Source organism: Pantherophis guttatus, chromosome 1 (genome assembly GCF_059756535.1).
Source record: "Pantherophis guttatus breed Tessera chromosome 1, ASM5975653v1, whole genome shotgun sequence".
In the NCBI taxonomy this organism is placed as follows: Eukaryota; Metazoa; Chordata; class Lepidosauria; order Squamata; family Colubridae; genus Pantherophis; species Pantherophis guttatus.
In genome coordinates, this window is record NC_142063.1 from 347,667,413 (window position 1) to 347,690,958 (window position 23,546).

The 23,546-nt window shown below is 51.0% G+C and overlaps 1 protein-coding gene across 11 annotated transcripts in view; it reads left to right on the plus strand.

The window, feature by feature from the left end:
- The window catches only part of MYO18A (myosin XVIIIA), a 212,522-nt gene that overhangs the window by 34,909 nt on the left and 154,067 nt on the right, over positions 1-23,546 (plus strand). For 2 of the 11 annotated variants that reach the window (XM_087890429.1, XM_087890432.1), the window contains exon 1: positions 20,200-20,312. The exons of 8 other annotated variants lie outside the window; for them this stretch is intronic. Coding sequence is in view for 1 of the 3 variants with exons in the window: in XM_087890443.1 (XP_087746569.1) it covers positions 19,713-20,312 (600 nt within the window). In the remaining 2 variants the exon portion in view is untranslated. Of the gene's footprint in view, positions 1-19,665; positions 20,313-23,546 lie in introns of those variants that run through there. One more of the 11 variants, XM_087890443.1, reaches the window with a different exon arrangement.

Below are 23,546 nucleotides of genomic sequence, written 5' to 3' on the forward strand. Positions count from 1 at the left end.
TGAGGGGCTGCCCCAAAGAAGAAAAGGGTCAACTTATTTTATAAAGCCCCTGAAGACAAGACAAGAAGGAAAGGAAGAAGGAAGAAAAGGAGGGAGGGAGGGAGGGAGGGATGGAAGAAGGAAGGAAAGAAGGAAGGAAGGAAAGAAAGAAAGAAAGAAAAAGAGATGAATGAATGAATGGAGGGAAGGACATGAAGGAAGGAAGAAAAGAAGGAAAGAAGGGAAGAAGGAAGGAAAGAAGGAAGGAGAAAAAGAGATGAATGAATGAATGAATGAATGAATGGAGGGAGGGGGATAAGGAAGGAAGGAAAGAAGGAAGGCAGGAAGGAAGGGAAGAAGGAAGAAAAGGAAGGGAGGGAGGGATGGAAAAAGGAAGGAAAGAAGGAAGGAAAGAAAGAAAGAGAAAAAGAGATGAATGAATGAATGAATGGAGGGAGGGAGGGACATAAGGAAGGAAGGAAGGAAAGAAGGAAGGAAAAAAGGAGAAAAAGATGAATGAATGAATGAATGGAGGGAGGGGGGATAAGGAAGGAAGGAAAAGGAAGGTAGGAAGGAAGGGAAGAAGGAAGAAAAGAAAGGGAGGGAGGGAGGGAGGGATGAAAGAAGGAAAGAAAGAAAGAAAGAAAAAGAGATGAATGAATGAATGGAGGGAGGGACATAAGGAAGGAAGGAAAGAAGGAAGGAAGGAAGGAAGGAAGGAAGGAGAGGGAGGGCAACGGATGGAAACTAATCAAGGAGGGAAGCAACCTGGGATTAAGGAGAAACTTCCTGACACAGAGGACAATTAACCAGAGGAACTGCTTGCCACCAGGAAATTGTGGGTGCTCCATCATGGGAGGTTTTTCAAGAAGAGACTGGGCAGCCACTTGTCTCCATATTGGTCTTCTAGGGGGTCTCCTCCCTGAGCAGAGGGCTGGACTAGAAGACCTCCAAAGTCCCTTCCAACTCTTTTTATTCCGAACTTTCCGAACTTGTTTCCTAAGCAGTGACCTTGTCTGGATGAATTATGCCTGGCAGGTATTTGTCCAGCAGGGAAGGAAAAATGACTTGGGTCAAAATTCCCCAGCTTTTTAGTCCACGGGCAAAGTCTGTGCTGGGAGGAATGGCAAGAATCCCAACTATTTGGGAAAACCCAGATTTTTGCACTGCCTGGGAAGAGCTGCCTCTCCTGGTGTTGTGTATGGTGGATTGGATCCAAACTAAATTCGTTGTGCTTAGCTTCTCTGGAGATTTCCGCAGGCATCGCTCCGAGAATTTGGTTTTGGGTTTTTTTTTGGTAATTATAAGGCCAAGGATCCGTCGTCTTCTCCGTTTCAGGAATGAAGTCTCAGAGTTTGGGAAGCTGAATTTTAAGTTAGGTGCCTCTGGGTCTTTTGGTCTTCAAGAAGAAAAGCCAATTACGGTATTCATCTAAAATATATTCATTCATTTATTATTTGGTTGTTTTTTTCTATAAAAAAGGCAAAATACCCTGCATTTTTCTTGGCAAGGTTTTGCCAAAATGGCTTGCCGTTGCTTCCTTCCTAGGGCAGAGAGAGAGCGGCTGGCCCAAGGACACCCAGTTTGTTTGGTGCGCAAGGCAGGACTAGAACTCACAGCCTCCCGGTTTCTAGCCTGATAGAGGCAGTCCTGTACGTACGACCACAATTGAGCCCAAAAACATCTGTTGTTTTAAAGCGAAGACGGTTGCAGTGAGTTTCGTCCCTTTTTATGACTTTTCTTGCCTTTGTCGTTAAGTGGATCACTGCAGTTGATAAATGAAGCGTTTGGTTGTTAAGCGGATCTGGCTCCCCCGTTGACTTTGCTTGTCAGAAGGTCGCAGACGGGGATCATGTGACACACACCCCTCCCCGGGACATAGCAACTCGTCATAAATACGAGTCAGTTGCCAAGCGTCTGAATTTTGATCAGGTGAAATGGTCGTAAGTGTGAAAAATAGCCCTTTCATGCTGTTGTCGTGTTAAATGGTCCTTAAACGAACGGTTGTAAGTCCACATATCTGTAGTCCGTGCTTACTGTCGTATTTAATACTTCAGTGGGGTAAAAAAACCCAGCTGGACAGCCAGTCCTCGCATTTACGACTTTCTGTGTTCCTTGCAACCATCTTGCAATAAAGCAGAATTGATAGAAAACGCAGAAATAAGCCATAAACACACGATGTTTTGCTTAATGACCATGGTGCTTGGCAACCGAGTTGCCTGTCCTAATTGTGGTCACTAAGTGAGGACCTCCTGCAAGTAAGATGTTGGTTGCTTTGAGAGGTGGGGGGAATGAAAAGGAATCCATTGAAAAGATGAAATTCATCTCCAGGGGATTTTTTAGAATTGCTGCATCCCCTGCCCCCCTCCGACGAGGATGCTCTGAGCATGGACAGAGTGCTTTTAAGTCCACAGGGGATACTTGTCTGTCTTCCTAAATCTATCGACCGGCCCACTCCGAGAGCTGGATTTGGGATTATGTGGCTTTCGTCTGATCCAGTCAAAATTCTGCACCCGGCTATGTTCTTAATCCAGATTATTTTGTTGTGTTTCCCTGCTACTCCTGTTTTATCGCCGTTTCAGTTCTCATCCCACCTTTCCCCAGAAATTAACCCTCTGGTGCTCAATATTCAAGGGTTGGGGGGCCCAGCCAAGACCCCGACACATGTGATTCCAGCTGTGCATCCTTAGATTCGACCGCTGGGGAGCCGGAGAACCCGAAGTTTCTTTGGGGTCCCAGCATTGCTCTGCCTTCCAGAAGCCCCCCTTGGCCTGCCCGGCTGGATGAACGTGGGAAGGGTCCTGCCTTGCAGCCGGGGGTCCAAACAGGAAGGCTGCCTTTACCCCTGCAGACTCTGCAAAAACAAGGAATGCGTGGAATCTCCTGGCAGAGAGCAAAAACCCAGGGCTGCCAAAAGCCAGATGTTTGCAGGAGGGGGGGGGAGTGCCTGAAAGAGCTGGATTCCTTAGGGTCAGCGGGGAGGGGGGCTTTGGGATCCCTCCCCAGGGGCCGTTTCCGCCTTCTCCGCTCTTAAGGGGCAGATCGGCAAAGTCTGCAGATGATTAGGACTCCGGTTCTTAACCTTGGCCATGTTAAGAGGGGAGGACTTCCACTCCCAGAATTCCCCAGCCAGCCATGCTTTAAGAGAGGTGGACTTCCACTCCCAGAATTCCCCAGCCAGCCATGCTGTAAGAGGGGTGGACTTCAACTCCCAGAATCCCCCAGCCAGCCATGCTTTAAGAGGGGTGGACTTCCACTCCCAGAATCCCCCAGCCAGCCTGCTTTAAGAGGGGTGGACTTCCACTCCCAGAATCCCCCAGCCAGCATGCTTTAAGAGGGGTTGACTTCCACTCCCAGAATCCCCCAGCCAGCATGCTTTGAGAGGGGTTGACTTCCACTCCCAGAATCCCCCAGCCAGCATGCTTTGAGAGGGGTTGACTTCCACTCCCAGAATTCCCCAGCCAGCCATGCTTTAAGAGGGATGGACTTCCACTCCCAGAATCCTCCAGCCAGCATGCTTTAAGAGGGATGGACTTCCACTCCCAGAATCCTCCAGCCAGCATGCTTTAAGAGGGATGGACTTCCACTCCCAGAATCCTCCAGCCAGCATGCTTTAAGAGGGGTGGACTTCCACTCCCAGAATTCCCCAGCCAGCCATGCTTTAAGAGAGGTGGACTTCCACTCCCAGAATTCCCCAGCCAGCCATGCTGTAAGAGGGGTGGACTTCAACTCCCAGAATTCCCCAGCCAGCCATGCTTTAAGAGGGGTGGACTTCCACTCCCAGAATCCCCCAGCCAGCCTGCTTTAAGAGGGGTGGACTTCCACTCCCAGAATCCCCCAGCCAGCATGCTTTAAGAGGGGTTGACTTCCACTCCCAGAATCCCCCAGCCAGCATGCTTTGAGAGGGGTTGACTTCCACTCCCAGAATCCCCCAGCCAGCATGTTTTAAGAGAGGTGGACTTCCACTCCCAGAATTCCCCAGCCAGCCATGCTTTAAGAGGGGTGGACTTCCACTCCCAGAATCCCCCAGCCAGCCTGCTTTAAGAGGGGTTGACTTCCACTCCCAGAATCCCCCAGCCAGCATGCTTTGAGAGGGGTTGACTTCCACTCCCAGAATTCCCCAGCCAGCCATGCTTTAAGAGAGGTGGACTTCCACTCCCAGAATTCCCCAGCCAGCCATGCTTTAAGAGAGGTGGACTTCCACTCCCAGAATTCCCCAGCCAGCAATGCTGTAAGAGGGGTGGACTTCCACTCCCAGAATCCCCCAGCCAGCCATGCTTTAAGAGGGGTGGACTTCAACTCCCAGAATCCCCCAGCCAGCAATGCTGTAAGAGGGGTGGACTTCCACTCCCAGAATCCCCCAGCCAGCCATGCTTTAAGAGGGGTGGACTTCAACTCCCAGAATCCCCCAGCCAGCAATGCTGTAAGAGGGGTGGACTTCCACTCCCAGAATCCCCCAGCCAGCCATGCTTTAAGAGAGGTGGACTTCCACTCCCAGAATTCCCCAGCCAGCCATGCTTTAAGAGAGGTGGACTTCCACTCCCAGAATTCCCCAGCCAGCAATACTGTAAGAGGGGTGGACTTCCACTCCCAGAATCCCCCAGCCAGCAATGCTTTAAGAGGGGAGGACTTCAACTCCCAGAATCCCCCAGCCAGCCATGCTTTAAGAGGGGTGGACTTCCACTCCCAGAATCCCCCAGCCAGCCATGCTTTAAGAGGGGTGGACTTCAACTCCCAGAATCCCCCAGCCAGCAATGCTGTAAGAGGGGTGGACTTCCACTCCCAGAATCCCCCAGCCAGCCATGCTTTAAGAGGGGTGGACTTCCACTCCCAGAATCCCCCAGCCAGCAATGCTGTAAGAGGGGTGGACTTCCACTCCCAGAATCCCCCAGCCAGCCATGCTTTAAGAGGGGTGGACTTCCACTCCCAGAATTCCCCAGCCAGCCATGCTTTAAGAGGGGTGGACTTCAACTCCCAGAATTCCCCAGCCAGCCATGCTTTAAGAGGGGTGGACTTCAACTCCCAGAATCCCCCAGCCAGCCTGTTTTAAGATGGGTGGACTTCAACTCCCAGAATCCCCCAGCCAGCATGCTTTAAGAGGGATGGATTTCCACTCCCAGAATTAAGCCAGCATGCCTTAAGAGCGGTGGACTTCATTTCCCAGAATCCCCCAGCCAGCCATGTTTTAAGAGGGGTGGGATTTTCTGCTAAAGTCTCTCTGCGCAGGTTCTGGGTCTTCTTCCAGAGTTAATCGGAGCTTCCGGCCTCGCCCAGGGACCAGAGTTGCTCTAGTTTAGGGAGTCCTCGATTTAGGACCACAATTGAGCCCCCAAATTTCTGTTGTCAAGTGAGACGTTTGTTGAGGGGCCTTTCCTGCCACAAATGAATCACTGCAGTCGTTAAGTTAGGAAGACGATTGTTAAGTGAATCTGGCTTCCACATGGATTTCACCAGTCAGGAGGTCGCAAAAGGGGATCACGTGACCCCGGGACACTGCGACCGTCATAAGTACGAGTCAGTTGCCGAGCGTCTGAATTTTGATCAGGTGACCACGGGGGTGGTGCAAAGGTCACTAAAGGAGCTGTTGTAAGCCGAGGACTACCTGTAATGTCCACTGTCTCGCCCCTCTGGGTCCTGAGTTCCCCTGCTCAGCTGCCCTCCCTCTGGAGACGCCTTTGCAAGGCTGGTAAGATTGGTGGTGAGACCAGCGCTTGACTGCTTGACCCATGGAGGGACTGGACCAGGCCCTGGACTCTGGCAGCCTCTTTCTGGGTCTGTATGGCCTGGAGGTCATGGGTCATCTCTGTCTTTCTCCTGCCCCCAGGGCCCCCTCCCCTCCATTCATTCATCTATCTCTTTTTCTCCTTTTCTCCTTCCCTCTTTCCTTTCTTCTTCCCTTCCTTCCTTCCTTCCTTCGTTATCTCCCACCCTCCCTCCTTCCATTCATTCATTCACTCATTCATTCAGTCATCTCTTTTTCTCCTTTTTTCTTTCCTTCGTTACCTCCCTCCCTCCATTCATTCATTCATTCATTCATCTTTTTCTCCTTTTCTCCTTCCCTCTTTCCTTCCTTTCTTCCTTATGTCCCTCCCTCCCTTCATTCATTCATTCATCTCTTTTTCTTTCTTTCTTTCTTCCTTCCTTCTTTCCTTCTTCCATCCCTCCCTCCCTCCCTTCTTTTCTTCCTTCTTCCCTTCCTTCCTTCCTGCCTTCCTTCTTTCTTTCCTTCCTTCCTTATCTCCCTCCCTCCCTCCCTCCATTCATTCACTCATTCATTCATTCATTCATCTCTTTTTCTCCTTTTTTCCTTCCTTCTTTTCTTCCTTCTTCCCTTCCTTCCTTCCTTCCTTCCTTCTGTCCCTCCCTCCCTCCCTCCATTCATTCATCTCTTTTTCTCTTTCTTTCTTTCCTTCTTCCCTCCCTCCCTCCCTTCTTTTCTTCCTTCCTTCTTTCCTTCCTTCCTTCTTCCCTCCCTCCCTCCCTCCCTTCCATATCTTCCTTCCTTCCCTGCCTCCCTCCCTCCCTCCCTTTTCTTTTCCCTCCCTCCAGGATAAGCGGGAGGTGGCAGATGTGCCGGTGGGAGGTTTCCGTCTCTGCCAGAGGATTCCCTTTTTTTGCTTAAAGGGCAATATTTTCATAATCCGTCCGGAGAGAGCCCTTCGGTTCCTGGGGTCATTTGCTGGAAGCTCTGCGGGAGGTTCGGGAAAGAGGTTTCAGAATCGGGTTTCCCATATTCTTCTTTGCGACAGACACAAAGTTGGAGTAGCTTCCTTGGGACGAAAAGGGGAAATGCGTTTCCAGCCTTGATAAAAAAAAAAAAGCAGAATAAAGGTGATAACAGTAGAAAAGACGGTTGCTTTAATCCACGAGGGCGAACGCATGCTCTCTCCTCCTCCTCCTCCTCCTCCTCTTTTCTTCACAACAACACAACAAACCTGTGAGGTGGCTTGGATTGTGAGATTGAGACTGGTCAAAATCAGCTGGCTGACATTTGTGCCTAAGGCAGGACTAGAACTCCCCATCTCCTAGTGATTGGCCCAGACAGTCTTTTGTGCCTAAGGCAGGACTAGAACTCCCCATCTCCTAGTGATTGGCCCAGACAGTCTTTTGTGCCTAAGGCAGGACTAGAACTCCCCGTCACCTAGTGATTGGCCCAGACAGTCTTTTCTGCTTAAGGCAGGACTAGAACTCCCTGTCACCTAGTGATTGGCCCAGACAGTCTTTTGTGCTTAAGGCAGGACTAGAACTCACTGTCTCCTGGTAATTGGCCCCAAGCCACCTAGCCAGTTTTCATGCCTACAATGGAACTAGAACTCTCTGTCTCCTGGTGATTGGCCCAAAGTCACCCAGCTGGCTTTCGTGCTTAAGGCAGATCTAGAACTCACTGTCTCCTGGCAATTGGCCCCAAGTCACCCAGTCAGCTCTTGTGCCTAAGGCAGAACTAGAAGTTCCTTGCACGCTACGATTCCTGGAAGGCGCCCCTGTCCCTTTCCCTTGTGTGGCTGGGTGTGCACAGGCACGCCCATACACCCGGAGTGTGTTGATTAGTCAGTCAATTAGTCAAACTGAACTCGGAGGCCAAGACGCCAGGGGATCATGGGTTTTGTGTTTCCTGTCCCTGCACACAGAAAATAGGAGGGGCGCGGAGTTGCATCCTGTCCCGCTGGCAGGATGTCAATCCCCGGAGGAGCCTAGTTTTGTGATAGTCGCTCCGCAGAGGATTTGAGTCTTCTTCCAGAGCAGGAGTCTCCAAGCTTGGCCACTTTAAGCCTGGTGGACTTCAACTCCCAGAATTCCCCAGCCAGCTTTGCTTACTCTCTTGTAATCCCTTCCTCTGCAACCTCTCCACTTGGGCAGGTTAAGAGAAATGGCTGAGGAATTCTGGGAGTTGAAGTCCACCAGGCTTAAAGTGTCCAAGCTTGGAGACCCCTGTTCCAGAGTTAATCGGAGCTTCCTGCCTGGCCCGGGGACCGGAGGTTGCTCTAGTGCAGGGCGTCCTCGACTTACGACCACAATTGAGCCCCCCCTCCCATTTCTGTTGCTAAGTGAGAGGTTTGTTAAGGGAGCTTTTTTAATGATCTTTCTTAACTAGGCAAAGGGGGAAGGAGAAGGAAGGAGAAGAACTGTGGGGTCCATGGTGCTCTCTGAGCTTGTATTTTTGCAGACGTTTCATGACCCAGCTAGGGAACATCATCAGTTTTAGGAGGAAGTGAGGTTTACTCTCTGTTTATTAGATGTGGCCTTCCCAGTCTGTGCCAGCCTCGGCTTCTACCAAGTTGCCCCAGATATATATATATACATACACACACACACACACACACACACACATACATACATACATACACACACACACACACACACATTTTTCTTTAACATATTTAATAAAGTGTATTGTCTGGGTCATTTTATGTGCACAGAATAATAGTAATAATAATATTTTTTTTTCTTCTATTATAATAGTATTCTTCCAGCTTTTAATTTCTGCCTTTATTATCTAACCAAGTTTTAAAAAAAAATTCTGTGTCTTCTTTATCCTTTATCTTCAGCGTTAACCTCTCCATTTCCGCCCCATCTAATATTTTATTTTTTGATTACATTTTCATCTCGAAGGAATTTCCTCATTTTTTCCCCAGCGGTGTGCGAATACGATTCTCGTCAAAAATATGTAGAATCAAATATAAAAATATCTTGTGATTTAACTTAATGGGCCCAACACCACAGAGAAATGAAGTCTAGATGGGGAGCCGTTTTGAGTAAAGAGAGTTTTCGAGAGGCCTCTTCCATCTGCAGCCTCAGATTCTCGGTTTATGAAGCAAAAGAAATCTTGATTATGTACTCGCTACGCCGAATGTAATGTAAATTAGCTGCTGTGCTTCCTCCAGGCCATAGAAATCGATTGGAATGAGAAGTAAATGATGTTACACGCCTATTCACTGTTGTAAACATCCTTCCCTTGTGCCTGGTGATGTAATTGGTGCTTCCCGGTGACCTGGTTCGCCTGGGTGGGTAGGTGGGATGCCACAAAGAGGAGGGGGTCCACCTATTCTCCAAAGCACCCGAAGGCAGGAGAAGAAGCAATCCATCCATCCATCCATCCATCCATCCCCCTTCCTTCCTTCTTCCCTTCTTTCCCTCCATCCCCCTTCCTTCCTTCCCCCTTTCTTTCTTTTGTTCTTTCTTTCTTTCCTTCCTTCTTTCCCTCCATCCCCCTTCCTTCTTTCCTTCCTTCCCCCTTTCTTTCTTTCTTTCTTTCCTTCCTTCCTTCCTTCTTTCCCTCCATCCCCCTTCCTTCCCCCTTTCTTTCTCTTTCTTTCTTTCTTTCTTTCCTTCCTTCCTTCTCTTTCCCTCCATCCCCCTTCCTTCCTTCCTTCCCTCTTTCTTTCTTTCGTTTGTTCGTTCTTTCCTTCCTTCTTTCCCTCCATCCCACTTCCTTCCCCCTTTCTTTCTTTCTTTCTTTCTTTCTTTCTTTCTTTCTTTCTTTTTTCTTTCTTTTTTCTTTCCTTCCTTCCTTCCTTCCCTCCATCCCTTCTTTCCTTCCTTCTTTCCCCCTTTCTTTCCTTCCTTCCTTCCTTCCTTCCTTCCTTCCTTCCTTCCTTCCTTCCTTCCGTCCCTCCATCCCTCTTCCTTCCTTCTTTCCTCCCTCCCTCTCCCTCTTTTATCCCTCCCCCCTTCTATCTTCCTCCCTCCCATCTCCGTCCGTCCATCCATCCATCCATCCATCCATCCATCCATCCCCGCTGTGCCGCTGGTGCTTCTGGAGCAGGCTGCCCCCTCTGAAGTCTGTGCTGACCACCACATGCGCCCCTCCTTCCTTGCTGAGGCTCTGGGGGAAGTGTGTCCGGTTGCTCCCAGCCGGTCCACTGGAGCAGAGCCCCTCTGACCCCCAGCCCCCCCTCCCTGCTCCCTTGGACCGCTCAGCAAGGCCGATTGATGGAGGGCCGGAGGGGCAGGAAGAGACAGGCCCTCACTTGCTCCGCTCCTGCCACGCACCGTTTCCTTCCTCTCCTGAGCAGCAGGAATGTGAGACAAACAGGAAGGTGACGCCCAGAGACCCTCCTGACCAGCCCTGCTGTCCGTGGCGGTCAGTCCTCCCCTCCTCTGGTGGCTCTGTCCAGGGGAAGCTCCTGCCCGGCCGAGTCGGGGCTTGTTAGAGGGCGAATCAGAGGGGGTTGCCCAGGAGCAGGAAGGGAAGGAGAGACGGGGGGCTCACTGGAGCCAGAATACAGGATACAGGCAGTCCTCGACTTATGATCACAACGGAGCCCATCATTTTCGTTGCTAAGCGAAACATTTGTTAAGTGAGTTTTGCCCCATTTTGCGACTTTTTTTTTGGGGGGGGGCCACCGTTGTTAAGCGAACCGCTGCACAGTCGTGAAGTTCGTCACACGGTTGTTAAGTGAATCGGGCTTCCCCCCATGGACTCTGCTGGTCAGGAGGTCGCCAGAGGGGATCATGTGACCCCCCGTCATAAGTACAAGTCCGTTGCCAGGGGTCTGAATTTTCATCGCGTGACGCGTGGGGATGCTGTAACGGTCGTAAGTGGGGGAAATGATCGTACGTCACTTTTCTCAGTGCTCCTGTAAGTTTGAAGAGTCACTAAACGGCCTCTTGTAAGCCGAGGGCGAGCTGTACAGAATGATGGAGTTGGAAGGGACCTTGGAGGTCTTCTAGTCCAGTCCTCTGCTTGAGCAAGAGACCCCATACCATTTCAGACAAGTGACTGTTGCAGCATCCACAACTTCTGGTGGCAAGCAGTTCCACTGGTTAATTGTTCTCACTGTGAGGAAATTTCTCCTGAGTTCTAGGTTGCTTCTCTCCTTGATTAGTTTCCATCCATTGCTTCTTGTCCTGCCTTCAGGGGCTTTGGAGAATAGGTGGACCCCCTCTCTCCTGTGTGGCAGCCCCCCAAATACAAGAAGATGGCTGTCATGTCACCCCTTAATCCTTCTCTTCATTAGACTAGCCATGCCTGGTTCCTGCAACTGTTCTTTGCATGTTTTGGCCTCCAGTTCCCTAATCATCTTTGTTGCTCTTCACTGCACTCTTTTTAGCATTTATATCTCTTTTATATCTTGGTGGATCCATTATTTCCAAGTGTGGCCTTACCAAGGCCTTATAAAGTGATTTTAACACTCAAATATTGGAAGATGCTATCCTGCCCCCCCTTAATCCTTCTTTTCGTTAAACTAAACATACCCAGTTCCAGCAACCCGTTCGTTCTTCACCTGTTTTAGCCTCCAGCCCCCTAACCAGGGGTGAAATGCTCCCGGTTCGGACCGGATCACCCGATCCGATAGCGATGGCGGCAGGTGGTTCGGAGAACCAGTAGCAAAAATCCCTGGCCCCTCCCCAAGCCCAGCTGAGCCGCGCGATCACCAGAGGCTTTTTTTTTTTTTTTTAACTTTTAAAAGAATTTTCTCCTGCAACCTCTTTGGCTGAAAAAAATGCTTTTAAAAGTAAAAAAAAAAAAAAAAGCCTCTGGTGATCGTGCAGCTCAGCTGGGATCGTCAGAGGCTTTTAAAAGCATTTTTTTCTACAACCTGTTCAGCCGAAAAGGTTGTAGAAAAAATGCTTTTTTAAAAGAAAGAAAAGCCTCTGACGATCAGGCAAGTCAGCTGGGATCGTCAGAGGCTTTTAGAAGCATTTTTTTCTACAACTTCTTCGAGTTTGTAGAAAAAATGGTTTTAAAAGTTTTTTTTTAAAAAAAAGTTGGCCACGCCCACTCAGTCACATTACCCCCACCACCACCAAGCCACACCCACAGAACCGGTAGTAACCAATTTTACATTTCACCGCTGCCCCTAACCATCTTAACATTTGCCTAGTGCAGTGATGACTAACCTTTTTGCCGTTGTGTGCCAAAAGCGGGGGTAGTGGGGGGGATTGTGCGTGTGTGTGCCCACACCCATAATTCAATGCGTCAAGTCTCCCCACGCCTGAGCGTGTGACCCCTCTACTCTCCTCCCCGCTTTTGGCACGCGATGGAACAGGGGGCCCGGTAGGCCCATTTTTTTGTCCTCCCCATGGTCCAGAGCCTTTCTAGGAGCCTGGGGAGGGCAAAAACAGCCTTCCCCACTCCCCCGGAGGCCCTCCGGAAGTCCAGAAACAGCCCGTTTCCCGACTTCCGGTGGGCCAGGAAGGCCTGAAAATCAGCTGGCCAGCACGCACATGCGTGCTGGACTGAGGTAGGGCAACGCTCGCGTGCCCACAGATATGGCTCCGTGTGCCACCTGTGGCACGCGTGCCATAGGTTCACCATCACGGGCTTAGTGTATCATGGCCCCCAAAACTGGATGCAATTTTGCAAAGTGTGGCCTCCCTAGTGCGATATCAATTCTCACTTCTCATAATGCTTTAATTTGTCACTGCCGTGTCTGGCCTGAACACGCTCGTACATGAAAACAGCCGGGGTGCCGGGAGGAGACCCTCCCCCCCAATTCCCCCCCCCCTTGTTCATGCTCTGTTACCCAAGCATATTCAGTTCCTCTGCTCCCTTGTTTGACCAGCAGATGGCGCCAACACACAATGGTTGGTTTTATCCTATGCCTTTTCTAGTGTTAAAATAGAACAGAAGAGCCCCTGTTGTAGGTAGACTTACAAAAATAGCAGTCGCACTTAGATTTATATACCGCTTCACAGGGCTTTTACAGCCCTCTCTAAGCGGTTTATGGAGTCGGCCTCTTGCCCCCCCCAACAATCTGGCTCCTCATTTTACCCACCTCGGAAGGTTGGAAGGCTGAGCCAACCTTGAGCCGGTGAGATTCGAACTGCTGGTTAGTGGGCAGAGTTAGCCTGCAATGCTGCATTGTAACAACTGTGCCACTACGGCTTCCTTCCTTCCTCTCATTTCCCTTCGTTCCTTCTGGTTTTCCTTCCTTCCTTCCCTCCTCCCATCCTTCCTCCTTTCCTTCCTTCCCATCTTCCTTCCCACTTCCTCCTTCCCATCTTCTTTCCTCCTTTCCTTCCTTCCCATCTCCCTTCTTTCTTTCCTTCCTTCCCAAGCAATAGCACTTAGATTTATATACCACTTTACAGTGCTTTTACATCCCTCTCTAAGCGGTTTACAGAGTCAGCCTGTTGCCCCCCAACAATCTGGGTCCCCATTTTACTGAGCTGGGAAGGATGGAAGGCTGAGTCAACCTCGAGCCTGGTGGGATTCGAACTGCCAAATTGCAGTCAGCCGGCAGTCAGCAGAAGGAGCCTGCAGTACTGCATTCTAACCACTGCGCCACCACAGCTCTTTTTATTTATTTATTTATTGGTTCGATTTATATGCCGCCCTTCTCCGGAGACTCAGGGCGGCTTACAATGCTTTTAAGCAATAGCCTTCATACTTTTTTGTATATACCTGCTTAGTAGGGCTTTCGGGCCCCCCCAAGCGGTGTTCTTTTTTATACAAAGTCAGCTTATTGCCCCCACAATCCGGGTCCCCATTTTACCTACCTCGGAAGGATGGAAGGCTGAGTCAACCTTGAGCCTGGTGAGATTCGAACTCGCAGTAATTGCAGGTGCTATTTTAACAGCACTTAGTCTGCTGCACCACCAAGGCTCTTTATGACCGTTTGCTTAGTGACTGAAGTTATGACGGACCTCCCCAAGGCTGCTTATGCCCCCTGTTTAAAATCTCCCAATAGCCACCCCTCCTGCAGTTACGCGATAACATTTCGGAGCTTTCATTGATGGCTTTTTGTAGCATCCTCCTGCAGTCACATAACTAGGATCAATCAATCAGAATACAGCTTGAAGGGGCCTCTTGCTCAAACAAGAGACCCTATACCATTTCAGGCTGTCCAATCTCTTTATTAAAAGCTTCCAGTGTTGGAGCTCCCACAACTTCTGGTGGCAAGTTGTTCCACTGGTTAATTGTCCTCACTGTTAGGAAGTTTCTCCTAATTCCAGGTTGCTTCTCTCCTTGATTAGTTTCCATCCGTTGCTTCTTGCCCTGCCTTCTGGGGCTTTGGAGAATAAATTGACCCCCAACTCTTCTTTGTAGCAGCCCCTAAAATACTGTAATCCTCCTATCATGTCACCCCTAATTCTACTTTTCTCTAGACGAGCCATTCCCAAATCCTGCAACTGTTCTTCACATATTTTACTCTCTCCTCTTCTTTGGGGCAGCCCCTCAAATATTAGAACACTGCTATCATGTCTCCCCTAATTCTTCTTTTCTCTAGACGAGCTATTCCCAAATCCTGCATCCGTTCTTCGTATGTTTTGGTCTCCGGGCCTTCGATCATCTTCGATGCTCTTCTCTGAACTTTTTCCAAAGTTCCAAAGTTTTACAATAATTTACAATGGGTGCTATTTTTTTTTTTTGTTATAAACAAAAAGGTATTTAACTTTGGGTTTCTGGTAAAAAAAATAACAATGATGGATTTGCTTAAGGATGGCAGTCTTGGCTTCCCAACTTGCTTTATGATCACAATGCTTTATGGCGGTGGTATTCACTTACTGACCGTTGCAGAAGAGGTAGTAAAATCAGGTGCGGTCACAGAGCGAGTCATTTAACAACCAGCACAAGCTACGGCCATAATTCCGGGGTCCATTCGAGGCCTACCTGCATCTTCCGATAGGCCAAAAAATCAGAGGTTTGCTAGCAATTTTGCTGCACTTTAAGCAAGAAAAACGACTCCACATGGAATTCTCCACATAGGAGTTTTCCAGCTTCTGCTTTTATCTCTTAAAATAAATTCCCATTTTATTCCCGTCGAGGCCGGTGTATTACCATTAAAATAAAATAAAAGCCCCTGGATGGGAAGGTGAAAATGAAAAGTCAAATCACTGAAGGGAAAAACAAACAGATCCTGCAAAATTGTGGATATTTAATACCTTCTGTGCCGGCTGGGAAAGATTCACTTCCCCCTTTTTGTTATCTGCTTCTGTGCTTCCTCCTTCCTCTTCCTCATTTACTCCATAAATAACTCCAGGCAGCCAACATACCTTACCTTCCTTTCTACTTCCCTTTTCCTCTCGACAACAACCCTGCGAGGAGGGCTGGGCTGAAAGAGAAGGACTGGCCCAAAGTCACCCAGAGAGGAGGGACTAGAACTCACCGTCTCCTAGTGATTGGCCCAAAGTCACCCAGCTAGTCTGCTCTCCCAGACTAGAAAGCAAGAGTCCGTGAGTTCAAGCCCTGCCTTAGTCAAGAAAGCCCGCTGGGTGACTTTGGGCCAATCACCAGGAGAGGGTGAGTTCTAGTCCCGCCTTAGGCATGAAAGCCAACTGGGTGACTTTGGGCCAATCACCAGGAGACGGTGAGTTCTAGTCCCGCCTTAGGCATGAAAGCCAACTGGGTGACTCTGGGCCAATCACCAGGAGAGGGTGAGTTCTAGTCCCGCCTTAGGCATGAAAGCCAGCTGGGTGACTCTGGGCCAATCACCAGGAGAGGGTGAGTTCTAGTCCCGCCTTAGGCATGAAAGGCAGCTGGGTGACTTTGGGCCAATCACCAGGAGAGGGTGAGTTCTAGTCCCGCCTTAGGCATGAAAGCCAGCTGGGTGACTTTAGGCCAATCACCAGGAGAGGGTGAGTTCTAGTCCCGCCTTAGGCATGAAAGGCAGCTGGGTGACTTTGGGCCAATCACCAGGAGACGGTGAGTTCTAGTCCCGCCTTCGGTATGAAAGCCAGCTGGGTGACTTTGGGCCAATCACCAGGAGATGGTGAGTTCTAGTCCCGCCTTAGGCATGAAAGCCAGCTGGGTGACTTTGGGCCAATCACCAGGAGACGGTGAGTTCTAGTCCCGCCTTAGGCATGAAAGCCAGCTGGGTGACTTTGGGCCAATCACCAGGAGAGGGTGAGTTCTAGTCCCGCCTTAGGCATGAAAGCCAGCTGGGTGACTTTAGGCCAATCACCAGGAGAGGGTGAGTTCTAGTCCCGCCTTAGGCATGAAAGGCAGCTGGGTGACTTTGGGCCAATCACCAGGAGACGGTGAGTTCTAGTCCCGCCTTCGGTATGAAAGCCAGCTGGGTGACTTTGGGCCAATCACCAGGAGATGGTGAGTTCTAGTCCCGCCTTAGGCATGAAAGCCAGCTGGGTGACTTTGGGCCAATCACCAGGAGATGGTGAGTTCTAGTCCCGCCTTAGGCATGAAAGCCAGCTGGGTGACTTTGGGCCAATCACCAGGAGAGGGTGAGTTCTAGTCCCGCCTTAGGCATGAAAGCCAGCTGGGTGACTTTAGGCCAATCACCAGGAGAGGGTGAGTTCTAGTCCCGCCTTAGGCATGAAAGGCAGCTGGGTGACTTTGGGCCAATCACCAGGAGACGGTGAGTTCTAGTCCCGCCTTCGGTATGAAAGCCAGCTGGGTGACTTTGGGCCAATCACCAGGAGATGGTGAGTTCTAGTCCCGCCTTAGGCATGAAAGCCAGCTGGGTGACTTTGGGCCAATCACCAGGAGACGGTGAGTTCTAGTCCCGCCTTAGGCATGAAAGCCAGCTGGGTGACTTTGGGCCAATCACCAGGAGAGGGTGAGTTCTAGTCCCGCCTTAGGCATGAAAGCCAGCTGGGTGACTTTAGGCCAATCACCAGGAGACGGTGAGTTCTAGTCCCGCCTTAGGCATGAAAGCCAGCTGGGTGACTTTAGGCCAATCACCAGGAGAGGGTGAGTTCTAGTCCCGCCTTAGGCATGAAAGCCAGCTGGGTGACTTTGGGCCAATCACCAGGAGACGGTGAGTTCTAGTCCCGCCTTAGGCATGAAAGCCAGCTGGGTGACTTTAGGCCAATCACCAGGAGAGGGTGAGTTCTAGTCCCGCCTTAGGCATGAAAGCCAGCTGGGTGACTTTAGGCCAATCACCAGGAGATGGTGAGTTCTAGTCCCGCCTTAGGCATGAAAGCCAGCTGGGTGACTTTGGGCCAATCACCAGGAGACGGTGAGTTCTAGTCCCGCCTTAGGCATGAAAGCCAGCTGGGTGACTTTGGGCCAATCACCAGGAGAGGGTGAGTTCTAGTCCCGCCTTAGGCATGAAAGCCAGCTGGGTGACTTTAGGCCAATCACCAGGAGACGGTGAGTTCTAGTCCCGCCTTAGGCATGAAAGCCAGCTGGGTGACTTTGGGCCAATCACCAGGAGATGGTGAGTTCTAGTCCCGCCTTAGGCATGAAAGCCAGCTGGGTGACTTTGGGCCAATCACCAGGAGAGGGTGAGTTCTAGTCCCGCCTTAGGCATGAAAGCCAGCTGGGTGACTTTAGGCCAATCACCAGGAGACGGTGAGTTCTAGTCCCGCCTTAGGCATGAAAGCCAGCTAGGTGACTTTGGGCCAATCACCAGGAGATGGTGAGTTCTAGTCCCGCCTTAGGCATGAAAGCCAGCTGGGTGACTTTAGGCCAATCACCAGGAGAGGGTGAGTTCTAGTCCCGCCTTAGGCATGAAAGGCAGCTGGGTGACTTTGGGCCAATCACCAGGAGACGGTGAGTTCTAGTCCCGCCTTCGGTATGAAAGCCAGCTGGGTGACTTTGGGCCAATCACCAGGAGATGGTGAGTTCTAGTCCCGCCTTAGGCATGAAAGCCAGCTGGGTGACTTTGGGCCAATCACCAGGAGACGGTGAGTTCTAGTCCCGCCTTAGGCATGAAAGCCAGCTGGGTGACTTTGGGCCAATCACCAGGAGAGGGTGAGTTCTAGTCCCGCCTTAGGCATGAAAGCCAGCTGGGTGACTTTAGGCCAATCACCAGGAGAGGGTGAGTTCTAGTCCCGCCTTAGGCATGAAAGGCAGCTGGGTGACTTTGGGCCAATCACCAGGAGACGGTGAGTTCTAGTCCCGCCTTCGGTATGAAAGCCAGCTGGGTGACTTTGGGCCAATCACCAGGAGATGGTGAGTTCTAGTCCCGCCTTAGGCATGAAAGCCAGCTGGGTGACTTTGGGCCAATCACCAGGAGAGGGTGAGTTCTAGTCCCGCCTTAGGCATGAAAGCCAGCTGGGTGACTTTGGGCCAATCACCAGGAGAGGGTGAGTTCTAGTCCCGCCTTAGGCATGAAAGCCAGCTGGGTGACTTTAGGCCAATCACCAGGAGACGGTGAGTTCTAGTCCCGCCTTAGGCATGAAAGCCAGCTGGGTGACTTTAGGCCAATCACCAGGAGAGGGTGAGTTCTAGTCCCGCCTTAGGCATGAAAGGCAGCTGGGTGACTTTGGGCCAATCACCAGGAGACGGTGAGTTCTAGTCCTGCCTTCGGTATGAAAGCCAGCTGGGTGACTTTGGGCCAATCACCAGGAGATGGTGAGTTCTAGTCCCGCCTTAGGCATGAAAGCCAGCTGGGTGACTTTGGGCCAATCACCAGGAGACGGTGAGTTCTAGTCCCGCCTTAGGCATGAAAGCCAGCTGGGTGACTTTGGGCCAATCACCAGGAGAGGGTGAGTTCTAGTCCCGCCTTAGGCATGAAAGCCAGCTGGGTGACTTTAGGCCAATCACCAGGAGACGGTGAGTTCTAGTCCCGCCTTAGGCATGAAAGCCAGCTGGGTGACTTTAGGCCAATCACCAGGAGAGGGTGAGTTCTAGTCCCGCCTTAGGCATGAAAGCCAGCTGGGTGACTTTGGGCCAATCACCAGGAGACGGTGAGTTCTAGTCCCGCCTTAGGCATGAAAGCCAGCTGGGTGACTTTAGGCCAATCACCAGGAGAGGGTGAGTTCTAGTCCCGCCTTAGGCATGAAAGCCAGCTGGGTGACTTTGGGCCAATCACCAGGAGAGGGTGAGTTCTAGTCCCGCCTTCGGTATGAAAGCCAGCTGGTGACTCTGGGCCAATCACCAGGAGATGGTGAGTTCTAGTCCCGCCTTAGGCATGAAAGCCAGCTGGGTGACTTTGGGCCAGTCCCTCTCTTTCAGCCCAACCGAACCTCACAGGGTTGTTGTTGAGGGAAAAATAGGAGAAAGGAACATTAAAGAAGCCGCCTGCTTTGAGTTATTTCTAAAAGCGATAAATAGAAACCATAAAGTCCATTGCTGGAACTCCTGTGGAGAAGCAGAAACGGGGATCAGTGGGTGGGTGGGGGGAGCAGTGCTTCCTTCAGTTGAGCCCACCCAGTGGGCCCCAGAAGAGGAAAAGGGACCCCTGCATTTGCAGAGCAGGCCTTCTCCTTGGCCAGAGGAGGGAGGGGCTGCTTGGAGAGGCCCACCCATTGCTCTCCCCCACCCCCATGCCCGGACCCCCAGCCCTGGCCTCCTGCCTTGCATTGGCCTAATTATAGCCCAGGCGCTCAGCCGTTTTGGCCTGGGGACAGAGACCAGACCTCCGGGGTCTTCGGGGATCTCAGAGGCTCTTTGGAGGAGGGGGCTTCACTCAATTATTGGGGAGCTGCTGCTGCTGCTGCTGGATTTGTCCCCCCCCATGATTTTATCTAGCCACCCCTTTTGAATCTCGGCAACTTTAAAATGTGGGGAATTCTGGGATTTGAAGTCTCCCCCCCTCCTCCCCCTCCCGGTTGGGGAATTCCGGGAGTTAACCCTAACTTTAACAAAGGCAAGTGATTCCCTTAACGGCTGCGGCAAGAGAAGTCGTAAAACGGGACAAAACTCGCCGAAGAAACTTCTGACTTAGCAGCGTCAATGTTGGGCTTCCGCTGTGGTCGTAATCCGAGGACTCCCTGATATTGCTTCGGTCGCGGGACGAAACCCTGCCGGTTCATTTACAGAATGCAGAATAACGAGAGAGTTGGAAGGGACCCTGGAGGTCATCTAGTCCAACCCCCCCCCCCAAATATACCCATATACCACTTCAGGAACAGGTGGCTGTCCGGCCTCTTCTCGAAAGTGGATGGAGGAAGCTTTTTGGGGAGAAGCCCCAGGAAAACGGGAAGAACGAACGACGGCCCCGCCACAACCGCCAATCGCGAGGAAGGAAGCTGCTACCGTCGCCGGTTCGGGCCTCGGTGCGCACGGCAGGAAACCCCACCACTGCTGCTCCCTGGTTTGTTTTTTTTGGAGGGGGGGGCCCCATGCGCATCGCACCGTCCTGCTGGGTGAGATGTCAAGGAAGGCGCTGCAGGGCGCCGAGAGGCCATCGGCTCCTCACCGCTGCCAGACGTCCACATCACTTCCTCTCTCGTACTCGGAGGCTGCCGTCTCTTCCTTTAACTGCCTTCCCCTCTACACACGCTTGTCAAAGCCCAGCTTGTTCTGGGCGGAGATCAGGGGGCAGCTGGGCAGCGCGACCCACCCCCCCTCCTTCGGTACCCGCCTGACATTCACGCCTAAAAATAGCCGGTCCATATCAGCTCAGCTGTCCTTTCGCTGGGGCCTCGCCTTCTTTCCCTATCGCCTTTCGCTCGCTCTTTCTCTGGCCGAAGCCTGCCGGGACACCCGGTCTGCCTCTACCTCCCCAGACGCCTCTGGGCCTCGGCCCCCCCAGCGCTCGGTAAGGATTCCCGGTCTCCCCTGCCCTACCCCGGCAATCGGCGGTTTGGACACGATGGTCTGAAAAGCCGGAGCACGGAGTTTGGCAAACTTTTCTGGGCTGTGATTCCCTTTTTTGTTTTAACGGAAACTTTGACTTCTGCTCTGCTCTGCCCGGACTCTAGACCTCTGACGGGCACCTGTGCCCCTGGCACACCTTCCGTGCTGGCAGGGAGTGTGGTTTTCTGGGCGTGGGGTGGGGACAAAGAATAGACACGCTCACCTCTCCTCGTTGGTTCTCCTTTCTTCTCTTTGGTGGAAGAGAAAGCTTGTGGCCCCCGAAGTTGCCCTTGTGGCTGGAGGTTGGGGGGGGGTGATCCTGGGGTTCCTGTCTTGGTCGGGGCTCCCCTGTGATAGTTTGAGAGGGCACGGATCAGCCTCTGGCTTCCTCCTGGTTGTATCCCTCGGCTCCGGGTTTCAGCGTCTTTCCCGATCCATTCCTGGTTCTTTCGGATCTTGGAGAGAAAGGGATGGAAAGAGAGCCCAGTTAAACTGAGTCCGTCTGGCCTTTTTTGGCGTTGAAAGGCCATAGCCATGGGGCACGAGGTTGGACAGGACCGCCAGTGACTAAGCCTCCCTACAAAGCAGCTCCTTCGTGCCCGCCGGTTGGGAAAGTGAGGTAAGCAGGGTCCACCAGGGTTTGTGGCTCTCCTCACCTCCCTGCTTAGGACCTTAAGCAATGCCAGTGTTTGCCAGCCAATGGGGGCACCTGCGTCAGCCTCTCAGAATAACCTCTTTGCAAACACAGGAAGGGATCCGGTCGGTCAGAAAACACCCTGCCTCTCGGGGATTGAAGAGTCCAGTTTTGATCCGAAGGATCCCTGAGTTACCTACTCTCTTAAACAGTGGAGATCCTGCCAGGTTCCTTGGGCTGTTGGCCAGGCGGTGGAGAAACAGGGTGGCCAGAGCCCAGCAGGTGGATCCAGGAAGGCCAGCAAAAGAGCCTTAGGAAATGGGGAAGGTCTTGGACATAGCCCCCAGCTCTGTATAATAGTCTGGGAGCAACTCCCCCCTCCCAAAATTGGGAAGGGGAGGCAGTTCTAATATTTGTTTTAGCAAAGCGGATAGAGTATAGCATTTTTGGCTGGTCTCTTTTAGGGCAATGTCACTCAACTTGGGTGGACTTCAATTCCCAGAATTCCCCAGCCAGCTTTGCTGGCTGGGGAATTCTGGGAGTTGAAGTCCACCCATCTTCGACATCTCAACAATCAGAAAACGCAGCTCTCAACGAACGCTTTTTCTCGCCAAAAAAAAAAGATGTTTTCCCTTCTGTTGAAAATCGGCAGGAAACGGTGTGTTTCGCACTTGACGTTTAGATCCTCGGCCCTGCGGTTTCAAGATAGTTTGGGAGGCCCCCGAAAAGCAGTTTAGGAGCTACCGGCGGTTTGCGATCATGGGCTTGGTAGGAAGTTGTGTAGCTGCCAGTTTTGCAATCGGGGTGAATGCCAAGACATGGCCCCCCTACTCCGGCAGCCCCCTAACCGGCCAACTCTCCTGGTTAGGTAGCCCGACAAGCCCCCATTGAAATAATGGGTTGGGTATTTTGTTTCCTGGGGAGGTTAACCTGGTTAACAGCTGTTAATTTACCGACGTCCACCTGTGCCTCATTTATTATCCTTGCTAAGTTTCCAGCTGTTCCCACTGCTGGAAATATGATTCGGCTGGCCAGAGAGAGCTGATCTATCTCCCAGCAAAAGAAATTTACAAAAAGGCGGAAAGACACAAGGATTTAATTATAAGTGTGCATTTTGAGTTGTGCACAGGACGAAGAGGTTGTGATGAAAATATGTGTAGCCCAGAAGGAAATTTGGGGTTGGGGGGGGGGGAGCGCAGAGTTAAATTTTGGGTGGAAAAGTAGAGTTAGGAATGGTTCAGACGGCGAGGATCTTAAGAGAATATTGTCACCGTTGATTTTTTGGGTGCGTGCAGGCATTCCTCGACTTACGACCAGCATTGAGTTCAAATTCTCCGTTGCTAAACGAGATAGCTGAGGAGTGAGTTTTTTCCCCCCTTTTACGACCTTCCTTGCCATCGTTGTTAAGCGAACCGCTGCATTTGTTCAGCTAGTGACACGGTTGTTAAGCGAATACGGATTTCCCCATGAACTTCGCTCGTCAGAAGGGTCGCAAAAGGGGATCACGGGACGCTGCGACTGTCATAAATACGAGTCAGTTGCCAAGTGTCTGAATTTTGATTGGGGGACGCTGCAACGGTCATAAGTGTGAAAAAACGGTCCTCGGCCACTTTTTTCAGTGGCGTTGTAAGTTCGAACGGTCACTAAACGAACGGTCGTAAATCGAGGACTTCTGTAAATGTTGTAAAAAAAATGGAAGAAATTGTGCTGGGAAGATTTTGTTGAAGCCGTTCTCCAGAGGCTGCCAGCTGTGGCAAGTGTTGTAATGGGTATTTGCAGTTGTGTTTATAAACTGAGATGACAGTTGCAAAGCCTACAAAATTAGGATTGTTATTATTTTTATTTTTTTTTGTCTCCTAAAATTCAGATAGCAGTTTGATATTGGACTGAAATAGGACCCCTGAGTGTGTTATAAGTAGTCCTCGACTTACAACTGCAGCTGGAAGCCAAATTTGCATTGCTAAGCGAGACAGATGTTAAGTCACGCCGAATTTCACGGTTGCGCGAATATTGTCCCTCGTTTATGTCCGTTCCCTTTCCCTGGATGTTAAGTGAACCACATGGAGATTAAGCGGGTCTGGCTTCCCCATCGACTTTGCAGGTCGCAAAAGTTACGACAACCCCTCCCCCCCCCGGGACACTGCGACCGTCATAAATATGAGTCGGTTTTTGCCAGATCAGCTGGATTTAGACCACGTGACTCTGCGAATGTTGCAACGGTCGTAAATGCAAGCACCAGGAAGTCATAAGTCACTTTTTTTTTAAAGTGCTGGTTGTAACTTCGAACAGCCACCCAACGAGTGGTCGTAATTCGAGGACTACTGTACTTTCTCCTGATGGTGGATCTTGGTTAAGCCCAGGATCCCCAGACCAGATCTTGCAGCCTCTTTTACTCTCCAGAAGCCTCCAGAAGTTGTGGGTGCCCCATTCCTGGAGGTTTGCAAGAAGAGGTTGGACAGCCCGAGCAGAGAGGCTGGACTAGAAGATCTCCGAGGTCTCTTCCACTTCTCTTATGGTGTAAATTAATTAATTAATCCATCCATGGAAGGACTTGCCTCCAGA